Source organism: Spermophilus citellus, assembly GCF_964194105.1.
Source record: "Spermophilus citellus genome assembly, chromosome: 16".
In the NCBI taxonomy this organism is placed as follows: Eukaryota; Metazoa; Chordata; class Mammalia; order Rodentia; family Sciuridae; genus Spermophilus; species Spermophilus citellus.
The window spans coordinates 81,760,483-81,773,294 of record NC_138196.1 but is presented as its reverse complement, the minus strand read 5'-3'; the positions used below and the strand labels follow the sequence as shown (position 1 = coordinate 81,773,294).

Sequence of the window (12,812 nt, the reverse complement as noted above, 5' to 3'; positions counted from 1 at the left end):
ACATCCACTCAGAAACTTCTAGAAAACTTGAATGGAGTGTCAACACATGCACTGACTATACCCAAATGAGAGGATACAGAAAGAGTGAAAATGATTTTCCAACTTTATGCTTTTGCCTAGAATTGCCTAAAATCATATGATCCTTAAGTGGAAGTATGAATTACACATTGTGCATAGTGAAAGGGAGGGAAATCCTGCTTATTCCATTTTGTGACCTCTGCATAATGCCACACAACTTACATGTGGCAGAATATCCCTAGATTTACTGATATGTTCATAAAAATATAAGCCAAATTTGCTGATCCCTGAATTTCTTCTTCTTTTGTGTGTGTGGGTGGGGTGGGGTGGGGGTAGGGGGTACTGGGGATTGAAAGCAGTACCTTTCACATACTAGGCTACTACTGAGCTACACCCTCAGGTCCCTGTACCCTGAATTTCTATGACAGAAATAATAAGCATTCAGTATCAACTAAGCATACATTCCCACCGCCCCCCTCAGCTTTTGTGTTACTTAAGAATTAAGAATATCAAATGAAGGGAAATGTATTTCCCTACTAGTTCCCTCTAGTTAAACACTTGATTATTTCTTAAAAAAAAAAAAAAAAAAAGGCTTGCAGGGGTATATAAAAAAGTGCTCAGAAAACAACTAACAAAACAAATACTGTACCATATTAATTTGAATTTTAGAGCTAGAAGGAGGAACCCCACCAAAGCGACCCTCCTGATAATTCCTCAGGTGCCCGCCTCATCTGTCCTACATCAGGAATAGCGCAAGTCTCACTGTTTAAAAAATTCAAAGGTCAGGCTGTGAAGTCTTTCTCCATCCCTTTTACCATGGTGGGGTTGGTTACCTCCCATCCCCAGAGGTAACCAACACTACCATTTTCTCCAGTAGCCTCAATTTATAAAGAGAAGAGTCCCTGGCCCCTAATCACAGCCCTACAGGTTTACCTTTACCAGACCTCACTCAGACACTCAGATCCCTTGCCCTGCTATTAATTTCTTTATAGAATTTCCTTCTACCTGAAATAGTGTGCATTGGCTTTACTTGTCTCTCTCCCCCACAAAAGTCAGGTCTTCTGCTACCTTGTCCACTGTTTAATCTTTAGCACCAGAACAACATCTGGTATGCAGCTGGTGGTCCAAGTATTTGTTAAATGGATGGCAGACTTGTATGAAGGTGCAGAAAGGGAAGAAAGAAACTGTGTTGCAGAGCACCTTTGATGTGCCATAGTTGCATGCAACAAAATGGACATCTGATCACACAATGTCTGGGATCACACAATGCTTGAGCTCTTTAATCTGAGCCACCTCCAGGCTGGAAGTGCAGATGTGTTCAGACAAGCCTGGCCAGGCATCCTTGAACTCCACTTAGAAGCTGTGGGGCCCTGGAAAAGCCACTGAATTATTTTCTGCCATGTTTTTTAATGTGTAAAAGGCAGTGATAATAGTATTTCTTTCTTAAAAGTTGTTGTCAAGATTGACTAAGTATACTAAGTTAAAAAAATGGCTATAAAAATGTGTGGCTCTTTCCCTCAGGAGATAAATCTCTACTTCCTTGAATCTGGGTGCCCATTGTGACTTCTTTGGATAAATGGACAGTAACAAATATGACTCAAACATAGTCCTGTGTGAGCACCGGGATCTGCTCTCTTGCAGTGTCCACGTGGAGGGTTCCAGGACGAGCCTGCTAGATGATGAGATTCAATCCCCTGACACTCTGGTTACAGCCTGCTAGCCACCCAACCACCCAGCCACAAGCTGACCGGTCAGTTGGGACGCTCTGGGGAAAACAGCCAATCTGGTCCAGGCCAGAAGAATCCCAGCTGGCCAAGAGATCTGTGAACTAAAAAACAACTATTACTTTATGTCACTAAGTTTGGATATCTTATATTGGGGCAAATATACATAATATAAAATTTACCATTTCTCAAGAGTTCATTCGTACCAACTAAACTCACAGGAGGGCATCCCTGTAATCCCAGCTATGCAAGGGGCTAAGGCAGGAGAATCACAAACTCAAGACCAGCCTGGGCAACTTAGTAAGACCGTGTGCTGAGGGCCATTGCCAAGTAGGAATGACGCATCGAAATTTCCTTGCCAGCGCACCCCATGTTAATTGTGGTAGTGCTGGCATATCTTTGCTGATGGTGTCACCAGTGACGCAATTTTTCCTAAGGAGCCGTCAATTGGCTTGGTGTCGTGGCATTTCTGTATCTTCCTCCCTTCTACTAGTGATGGTCTAAAATTTGGGGGCCAACAGAGGTGAGGCAAAGAACCTCACCCCCCCACTGGCACCAAGGCTAAATTTGGGGGCCAACAGAGGTGAGGCAAGAACCTCACCCCCCCACTGGTGCATAGGCCTATCCACAAGCATGGCTGAATGCTGGACCGGTAGTCAGTGACGGGTTGATCTGATTGTAGTGGTATCAACCTAACACAGGAGGCTGACGTCTAGAGGTCAGTTTTCCCATGACGGGTAAGAACCATATGTTGAATTGGACAACCTACCAGGCACGGTCCTTAAGCCACATTGCTTGTTGTTTAATTAATCAGAAGGGGGAAGATGCTGAGGGCCATTGACAAGTAGGAATGACGCATCGAAATTTCCTTGCCAGCGTACCCCATGTTAAATGGACTTGCCTTGGAATTTCGCTGTTGACATTGCATGTAAAGTGACCTAGCTCAAGGACGAGGGTGGATCCAGATTTAGGGTGTATCCTGCAGGTTTTAGGAAGTATCCCGGTTTAGGATAATTTGGGTTTAAGGCGTTCCTGGTTTAAGACTTGGGTTTAGGGAAGTTCCAGGTTTAAGGTGTACCCTGGGGGGGGGGGGGGGCGCGTATCCTGCTGCCTCAGGCACGCCCGTTGAGTTCTCGTGAGATTCAGAAAGTACTGGAAAAAAGCCTCGTGGAGTAGGTGAATTGGGCGGCAGCAGAACTTGGATTTCCCCAGAACGTGTGTGTAGAGGGAATAAAGAATTGCTGTTTGAATCTACAAAGCTGTGAGTGGCTCGTAATTCAGTGCCCAGTCAAGACATTGACAACCGTGACTCAAAATAAAATGGGCTGGGGATGTAGCTCAGTGGTACAGTGCTTTCCTAGCTTATATGAGGCCCTGAGTTGAATCCCTAGCACCAAAAAAAAAAAAAAAAAAAGGACGAGAAGAACAATTAGAAAAAAAAAATACACTCACAGGTTGAATAACCAAACTCCCAGAGTTCAGGTCACTAAGTTTTGGAATGGTTTCTAACTCAATACAAACTGATACGCTGAGATGGTGATTTAAAGAGCTTAGCACAGCCTCTGGCAAACAATAAGAAGTCAATTGATACCTATTATTATAAGTAATTTGGTTACTGTAACACCCAATATTATCTCCTCTCACTCCCTGTTAAATAGTATTCTAAAAATATGGCTTTGGTCAAGTCACAGCTGTGCTTCTGACCACCCCCTACTGAATATGGCCCAGCTTCTGGCCAGCACCTACCCTGGCTGACTGTTCTTGTCATTCCACACACAAGTCCTGGCTTTTATCTTTTCCCCTCTGAACGTTCTCCCCACTAATCCAAATCTGCCCTTAGAAAACATCATACCTTACAAATCACTTTTCCCTTCTTTTCTGAAAACCCTTCTTTCAAAAAACACTTCCACATCACTAAATACCCAAAATTTACTTGGGATTACTTGACAGACTCTGGGTTGTCTTTCTTTAGTGCACCTGCTCTCCACTAGACTGAATGTGTTCAGCGGGATAGGCATTTCCACTGTGCATCCATCACACGACAGTGGGTTAGTTCACCTTTCAGCTGGATCCAGACAACCTGTGCTTAGTGCACCGTTGTGGTCCACTACCTTAAGGATAAGTAACACAGCAGGGTTAAGAGAGCAAGGGTCAAAACCCAGCTCTGCCACCTAAAAACTCTTGGAGGTTAGGCAATTAGCTACCTTCTCTGGGCTTCTGTTTCTTCATCCATAAAACAGAAAAGACAACATTGGCTTCCTTAAAGGGCTATTGGATATTTAATAGATATTAGAATAAAATTTGTGTGGCACATAGTAACAGCTCAATAAACATTAGCCAATTATTATTACAACACTCTCTAGCTAAACAGTAAATATCTAGGTTTCAAGTCTTCTAGCAGGGCACCCTGATGGGAGAGTGGGTCTTTAACAGGTACAAGTAAGAGATTCTGGACTGACCATAATTTCAAGTCCACGGTATGAGAGGACTGCCTGAAAAAGTCAATAAACACAGATATGAAGGGTGGGGAAAGTCTTGAGAGGCAGTAAATGGCTTTACATGTTCTGGATATTTTCTTTCTTTCTTTTCTTTCTTTGTGGTGCTGGGGATGGAACACAAGCCCTTGCACATACTAGACAAGAACTGGGCCACATCCCCAATTTGTTCTTTGTCTTTGGTGCTGGGGATTGAACCCAGGGATACTTTACCATTGAACTTCATCCCCAGCCCTTTTTTTTTTTTTTTTTTTTAATTTATTTTGAGACAGGGTCTCACTAAGTTGCTTAGGGTCTTCATAAGTTGCTGAGGTTAGCCTCAAAATTGTGATCCTCCAGTCTCAGCCTCTCTACTACCTGGGATTATAAGCATGTGCCATCACAACAGATCCTAGCACTAATTTCTTAAGTAAAAAGAAAGAAGTAAATATGACAAAAAGTTAATACTTAATCTCAAAGATAGACACCAGGCAGTGTCTAATATTATTTTCAGAATTTTCCTATTTGTTTGAAATATTTTGTAATTAAAATGCATTTTTAAGTTAATGAAATCTTAAGGCATGTTAATTAGCAATAACAGCATATATAAGAAAGAAATTAAAAGTTCTTGGGCTGGGGATGTGGCTCAAGCGGTAACGTGCTCACGTGGCATGCACAGGGCGCTGGTTCGATCCTCAACACCACATAAAAATAAAATAAAGATGTTGTGCCACCGAAAACCAAAAAATAAATACTAAAAAAAAGAAAAAAAAAATCTCTCTCTCTCTCTAACAACAACAACAAAAAAATTCTAAACTGGCAGATTCGGTAACAAACACTCACAATCCTAGAGACTTGCCTAGTCATAACTCTGGAGACTGAGGCAAGAGGATCAAAGTTTGGGCAATTTAGCAAGACCCTGTGTCAAAATAAAAACAAAAAGGGGTGGGAGTGTGGTTCAGTGGTAGAGCATTCCTGGGTTCAATCCCCAGGACTGCAAAATAATTTTTTTAAAAATACATAAATAAATAAAGTTCTAAAGTGGCCAGACCATATTAAAAGTACAGTGGGACACTATACTTTAAAGAGAAAGACCTGGTTAACACATGATCTGGAAGAGTAACATATGAGGAATAAAGAACACAGAACATCTGACTTTTATGTCAGTATTCCTAAATAATTTGAGAGTTCTCTAGCACACTTCAAGTATTTGTACTCAAAACAAGGATTAGCCTCCCTGTTGTGGTTCTAGAGGTAGAACAAAGGATGAGAGTTCACCTCACTCTAAGGTAACTCTTCCTGAAAACTAGGTGATGTCCCTAAAGGGAATAAATTACCTGTTACTGGAGTTCAGGAGACTGAACAATTTGAATTGTAAAACAGATTCTTTGTCTTAAGTCACAGATCTCTGGAAGAATCTGACAATAGTGGAACTTCCCCCAATGCACAAATATATAATAACAAATACAGATTAAGTATCCCTTTTCTAAAATGCCTGGGAACAAAATATTTGCATATAAATAATGGGATCTCTTGAGAATGGGATCCAGTCCAAACATGAAATTTATTTGTTTCATATACACCTTCTACACATAGCCTGAAGTTAATCTTATACAATAGTTTTAGTGCAACTGTTTTTACCACACCTGTTGGAATTTTCCACTTGTGATCATCATGTCAACACTCAAAAGGTTTCAGATTTTGGAGCAATTTGGATTTAAGATTGGGTATATTCAACCTGTATTTACAAATAATCTCAAGAGAGTCCCAAATAAGAAATCCTAATAAGAATCTCAGGATAAATATTTATTCAACATGGCACAGAAGCAATTTAAAGCTGTATTTTCTTTAGGTAATCCTCAAAAGATTAAATCCCTATCCCAGCCAGTAGTGGTTTTTTTCCCTTCTGTAAATTATCTTATGATATTTATATAAGTTTATCGTGTTTAAAAAGCTAGAGTCAAAAATAAATAAAAAGCTAGAGTCTTCTTGATGACAACTTTGTTCACATGCATTGAAAAGTTATTTTGTTTACTATGGATAAAGAACATCAAAAAGATTCCTATTTTCAAATAGCTTAAAATCCAAAGTCAAATACAGAATCTTGAATCTGAAAGAGACATTGGGAGCATAAAACCAATACACAAATAGCAATAATCCATAACTAGGGGACTGCTACAGGGTAAAACAGCATTGGAGCAGGCAAGTTCACAAGTAGTAAGAAGACACCTGGTGGGGTGGGCAGCAAAAGAAGTTCAGTGGATTAGACAAAGGGGAATGGGGGGATGGGAACAGGAAAGACAGTAGAATGAATCTGACCTAACTTTCCTATATTCATCATATGAACACACCACCAGTGAAACTCCACATCATATACAACCACAAGAATAGGATCCTAATTAGAAGTCAAAATATACTCTACAGTCATGTATATATAAAAAGAAAAAAAGAAAAGACATCTTCTTACCTATCAATAATTTAATTTTGTGGTTCTGGGGATGAACCCAGGGCCTCACACATGCTAAGCAAGCCTATATCATGGAGCTATGCCCCCAGCCTTGTTTTGTTTTGTTCTGAGACAGGATCTCCCTTACTTGCCCCAGCTGGCCTTGAACTTGTGATCCTCCTGTCTTAGTCTTTAAATAGCTGAAACTGCAATTGTGCACCACCACACCTGGCTCTATGAACAATTTTGTATCATTTTATTGCCCCAATAAGAGGTGAGCTTCTTGTTTGTCTACACTGCATATCATTCTGCCATCCATACTGCATGCAATATAAAATCTAGCATCGAAACAGGTGTTCAGTGAGTGTCTGCAGAATGGTCCACAAGAGGGTGGCAGTCCCTAGAACTAGACCTTAAAGGATGAGAAACATTCTAAGATAAAGGATAAAACGTTCTTTTCTGATAAGAGAACATTTTAATACAGTATCTGTGATGTTTTCACTGGGGAAAATAAAAGCTTTTCATGTAAACCACTAATTTGATTTCAATAATTATGCAAGCATAATCTTCTTATTGGAATGGCATCACAACCATTCATTTAATAAAGGGTACAGGCATGAGGAAGACGAAATATAAATAAAACCAAGCAGTCAATGTCTGTCCAGCCATTCAACAGGCACATAGCTAATAAGAACGTGGAGGAGTAGGTATGAAGCACAGAGGAAGGAGCTAGTGACTGCAGGGGGGCGGGGAAGCTCATGGAGGAGGTGATATGACTGGAAAAAGGAGTCAGATTTCATTCCAGAAAAATGTATTCACATGATAATATCTGCACAGTTCATCATGTTTACAAAAAAATTCTCTGGCCTGTCGTCTCCTACTTAACTACTCCTGTTTCAGTTTGGGAGCTCACCTATTAGAGCACAGATCAACATCAGGGCTCAAGGAGAAGGAAATGCGCACCTAAGCTACCTGACAACCAACGGCCTGGACCAGCGGGCTGGAGCGCGAAGGCCGCAGGAGGACAGTCCACCGCGTTGGGTGAGGACAGGGAGCCGGGGCTCGCCGCGCGCTTCGCCTGGATTCCGGGAGGCCGCCGCGGCGCACGGCCTCCCGCCCGGCGGGGATGCCAAGATGCTCGGCTCACCTGGTCCATCTTGGGTATCACTTTCCACCTGCCCCCCATCCGGAAGCGCAGCAGGTTGTAGAACTCCTCGGGGTGGCCCAGGCACTTCACGAACTCCATGCTGCGGGATGGCGGCGACGGGCTATCGGGGATCACTTCTCACGATCTCTGGCTCGCAATTGACGGCAACCCGCGGAGGTGAGCGCAGGAGGCGCAGCCTGGAAGGCGGGCGTGGAGGCGGGCCCAGCGCGGCGCAGCTCCGCCCAGGTCCCGCCCACTTCAACCGGCCTCCGGCGCTCGCGCCGCTAGCCGGAGCTCGCGGGGTGGACTGACGGGCGCTGATTGGGCAGAGCCTCTCGCACCAGGAAGACGCCGACCAATCGGCGGCAAGACGAACCTGGCGTGACGACCACGCCCTAGAAGCTCATTGGAGGATTGAAAGAAGCCTGAGAGCGGGATTGGTGTTCTAGAGAAGGCCTTTGTTTTCCTTAGCTTACCGCTGCCCGGGAGCGAGCGCCGCGCTCCGCGAGAGTTGCTCGGAGTCGACCCTCAGCGCCAGCTGCCCAGGACTCATGCTTGTACCCGTCTGTGTCAGGCTCGCGGGCGTGGAATTCACCGAGGCCTAAGTAGAAAGCCTTTAAAGGCGGCCGGCTACCAAGCCGTTGGGCGTGCGCTGCCCGCCGCAGGTCGGGGAGAAAGCGGCCGGGGCGGCTCGCGCACGTGCACTCCCAGCCCAGCTCCCGCTGCCGCTTCTGCAGCCCGGGGTCGGGCGCGCGCCGCCTCGGGTGCACTTCGCAGCGGATCCCACTAAGCCCCAGAAAAATGCAAGCAAAGTGGGAATTGTCTCTTCCTAGACCTCAAGCCCCAGACGCCACCGGCTGCGGTAGGCTCCTTTGGTCTCCCAAAAATCACACCCGGTGCTCCTTTTAAAATCTAAATCAGGCCGCACGCGGTGGCGCACGTGACAAGGACAAGGGAGGCTGAGGCAGGAGCATGGTAGGTTCAAAGCCAGCCTCAGCAATTTAGCGAGGCTGTAAGCAATCCAGTGAGACACTGTCCCAAAATAAAAAGGGCTGGGGATGTGGCTCAGTGGTTAAGCGCCTTTAAGCTTAATCCCTAGCGCGGGAGCACGCACACACACCAGCCTCAGCAATTGATTGAGGCCCTGAGCAACTTAGTGAGACCTTGTCTCTAAAAAAAAAAAAAAAAATAGGAAAAGGCTGGGGATGTGGCTCAATGGTTAAGCGCTCCTGGGTTCAAACCCTGGTGATTAAAAAAAAAAAAAAAAAAAAAAATCTTAAGGGAAGCTCACTGCCCCACCATCTCTCCATTTCACTCAGCTTTGAACTTGTGATCCTGCCCCCCCACCCCCGCCGCCTTTAAATCACAGGAATTACAAGTTGCCATTGTTCCAGCTAGAATGTCATCTTTAGGTGCTGGCACTGATGTGCCCAATCTCTCTTTCCCTCTCTTGCTTTGTCCCTCTCAACTAATCATACACAAGTCTTCACATTATATCCATCCTTTAAAAAGTTACTCTTCTCCTTGACCTTCTCTTTTCAACCCTTTTCCTCCAAGGCCGAATTCTAAAGAGAAGACCTCCCTCCACATTCCACTTTCTCAGCTCCTATCTAGTTCCCAGCCCCTCTACACTGGCTACCACTCTGCACAAAGTGCTCTCTTAAAGGTCATCATGACCTCAAATTTGATTAACTGCCAAATCCAAAAGGCCTCTTCTTAGCCATTCTCTTTCATCTTGTCATGATTCTCATTATTCTCAGCTTCTATTGGAATTTCTTTTCTCCCTACTCCTTCTAATTTGGCTCACTGGCTTCTTTCTCCTCTGGTTCTTTAAATAGCATTTCTTCAAGATTCCATTGTGCTCTCCAATTTTCCTCAACCCTAGTTGACATCACCTAGTTGACCAGCTATGAAAAGGGCTGCCAGAATGCCGCTAAGCTCAGCCTGGACTTGTAGAGAACCGGGCCTCCTTTCTGATTCCATTATCCTCCCAGCACATGTACTGCAGGTGCCTGGAGCTCTACACATTTTTTTTTTTTTTTTAGTTATACATAATGATGGGATTTGTTGTTACATATTTATGTGTGCACACAATATAACAGTATCCAAACTCACAGTCCTCCTACTTCAGCCACTCTTGGGCAGCTGAAATTACAGGCATGTGCTCTCAGCTCCTCTCTGAGGTTTGATAAACAGCCACTGAGCTCCTGCTCATCTCCCTCCTGATTTCCTGACTCAACCAGGGGATGGCTTCTTCCTATTCCTCATGGTGGGCTCCAGCCAACTTCAACTCTTGCAATCCATTCCCCAGTCCCCACATCTGGTTACCTGATGCCCATGAAGCCCCTCACTGAGTTCCTTCTCTTCTTTCAACGCCTGCTGCTGTACTGAGCCCTGTCATTTCTTTTCTTGGCAGATGCATCAGCATTTTTCTTTTCTGCCCGTCAGAACTAGAGTCCATGTGTGAAGACCCATATGTGGGCTGCAGCTTCCCACCTCACCTTCGCTTCTGTTCTGGGTCCACCGTCTTATGGTTGCTGAACCACAGGGAATGGTGGAGCAGCTTTGTTTTAGCCTACAATTTTACTGTAGCATCATCTTATAAGGATTAGGAAGAGGGCTGGGGATGTGGCTCAAGCAGTAGCACGCTCGCCTGGCATGCGTGCGGCCCGGGTTCGATCCTCAGCACCACATACAAACAAAGATGTTGTGTCTGCCGAAAACTAAAAAATAAATATTAAAAATTCTCTCTCTACCGCTCTATCTCTCGCTCTCTCCTTTTAAAAAAGGGGTTAGGAAGATGAATTTCAATAACAAGTACATTTTTGTATATTACATTTTTTATGTGAATGTGCATAAATTGCTCTTCTGGAAGGAAATGACCTATTTATCAAATATTTTCATATCATTTTGTTCAGAAGCAGGATTTTTGTTTTTTTGGTACCAGGGATTGAACCCAGGGAGGGCCTAACCACTGAGCCACATCCCCAGCAGTTTTTTATTTTATTAAAGACAGGGTTTCGCTGAATTGCTTAGGGCCTCGCTAAGTTTCTGAGGCTGACTTTGTACTCGTGATCCTCCCGCCTCTGGAGTCACTGGGATTACAGGCATGTACCACTTTTCCAGGCCAGAAGTGGGGTTTTTTAAAAAGGTAAATGTTTTTTAAAAAGGCGTAGAGAGATGGCCTCAGAGAGGCTAAAGATTTTTCCCAAATCCTTTTGTAGCATGTATTAAACTGAATTGTGTCACTCTAAAATTTATGTATTTAGACACAGGGCCTTTAAAAAGAAAATTTAGTTAGTTTATTAAAATATTTATTTTTTAGTTGTAGTTGGTACATTTATTTATTGTTATGTGTGCTGAGGATCGAACCCAGGGCCTCACATGTGCTAGGTGAGCCCTCTACTGCTAAGACACAACTCCAGCCTGAGTTTGTTTTGAGACAGTATCTCACTAAATTGCTGAGGTCAGCCTCATATTTGCAATCCTCCTGCCTCAGCCTCCTGAGTCACTGGGATTAAAGCTCTGTGCCACCGGCTGCTCTGAGGAAATTGCTTAAATGATGTCACAAGGGTTGGCCCCTGATCCAACAGGGACATTATCCCCATAAGGAGACAGCAGAAGTGTGCATGCACAAAGAAAAGTCCACATGACAAAGGAAGGATTTAGATATAGGACTGTTGATTCTAGCTGCAGGCAATGGTCTAAAACACAGGGGCACCTTGGAACAGTGACTGGAGCATCCAGTCAAGTGATGCTTAGAAAGTCTAGGATCCCATGAATCATAACAGCTATATTCTACACTGCGTTCCAAGGGAGAGAGAGAAAAAGAATTCACAATAAAATTGGGTTGGAAACACCAGGTAGAGCAAACTAAGAGAGTCTGCATTACTGTGGGGGGGATTTCTTGAAGCCTTTAAGAGCTCCACAAATGTCCAAGCGGAGAGATGGCACGTGATATTTCTCCAACTTACACTTTTCATCTGTAAGGCACGATCCTTCCTTGGATCACTTTTTCAGAGCTGATGAACAAAGGGAACCTGGCTCCCTGAAGGGCATATCCCTAGTGTTCTGGAGGATGTGAGCCAGGACTTGTTCTACTCCTGTGGAAACTGTGGTACCCCACGAAGGGGCTACAGTGCGGTGGGCACAAAGTGGGTGGCTGTTATGGAGCGTTTGTGTGTTGATTAGGTGTTAATGGAGTCATAGTTGAGTCATGAGATGTTCCCATCATGGGACTAGTGTCCTTCTAAGAGGAGGAGGATATCTCAGCATTCCCCTCCCACATGAGGTCACAGAGAGGCACCATCTGCAAGCCAGGAAGGGGCCTGGGTAAGCTAATCAACCTTGATCCTGGAGTTGCCATTTCCAGAGCTGTGAGAAATAAGTCTATTAAGTCACCCAGTCTCTAGTGGTGGATTTTTTTGTTTTTATGGCAGACTGAATGAAAGCTGTGGTTCTGGACCTTGAACTGTGTGATCTCAAACAAATTCCTTAACCTCTCCAGACTTCAGTTCTCTCATTCATAAAGTAAAGATAAAAAGAACAAGTACCTAGCTCCATGGGTTGTTCTGCAGATTATGTGCAAGAACTATGGTTAGTGGCAAGCACCGGGTTGGGGTGAGCGCTCAGTGCAGAGCGAGCACCCAGTGAGGGCTGAGCATGCCGCTCAGGGTGAATGCCTGGTGCAGGGAGGGCAGGTGAGCACCCAGCACTGGTCAGTTCATGTTAACTATCTCAAGGGGAAGCAGCTGGCTATGATGTGGTTACCCCCCTCCACGGACAGCACTCAGTAATTTCAGACAGATGAGCATAAAGGAAGGCCAGAAACATCTGCTACTCTTTTCAATTTCACTCTCAGGAATCATCAGCTCCCTTGTGCCAGACGCAAAGGTATACCTCTGCTCCCCTGGGGCAGACGGGCACTCACCTCCCTCCCTGTGTAAGTGGATGCATCAGTCCAACTGAGCAAGCTCTGAGAGGCCACCTTCATAATGAGATGC

General features: G+C 44.4%; 1 protein-coding gene across 1 annotated transcript in view; it reads right to left on the bottom strand.

The window, feature by feature from the left end:
* Positions 1–8,304, bottom strand: part of FDFT1 (farnesyl-diphosphate farnesyltransferase 1) — a 32,154-nt gene extending 23,850 nt beyond the window's left edge. The window contains exon 1 of the mRNA XM_081269092.1: positions 7,810–8,304. Within this exon, the coding sequence (XP_081125218.1) occupies positions 7,810–7,908 (99 nt within the window). The 5' untranslated portion in view covers positions 7,909–8,304. The remainder of the gene's footprint in view (positions 1–7,809) is intronic.
* Positions 8,305–12,812: the final 4,508 nt, after the last annotated feature.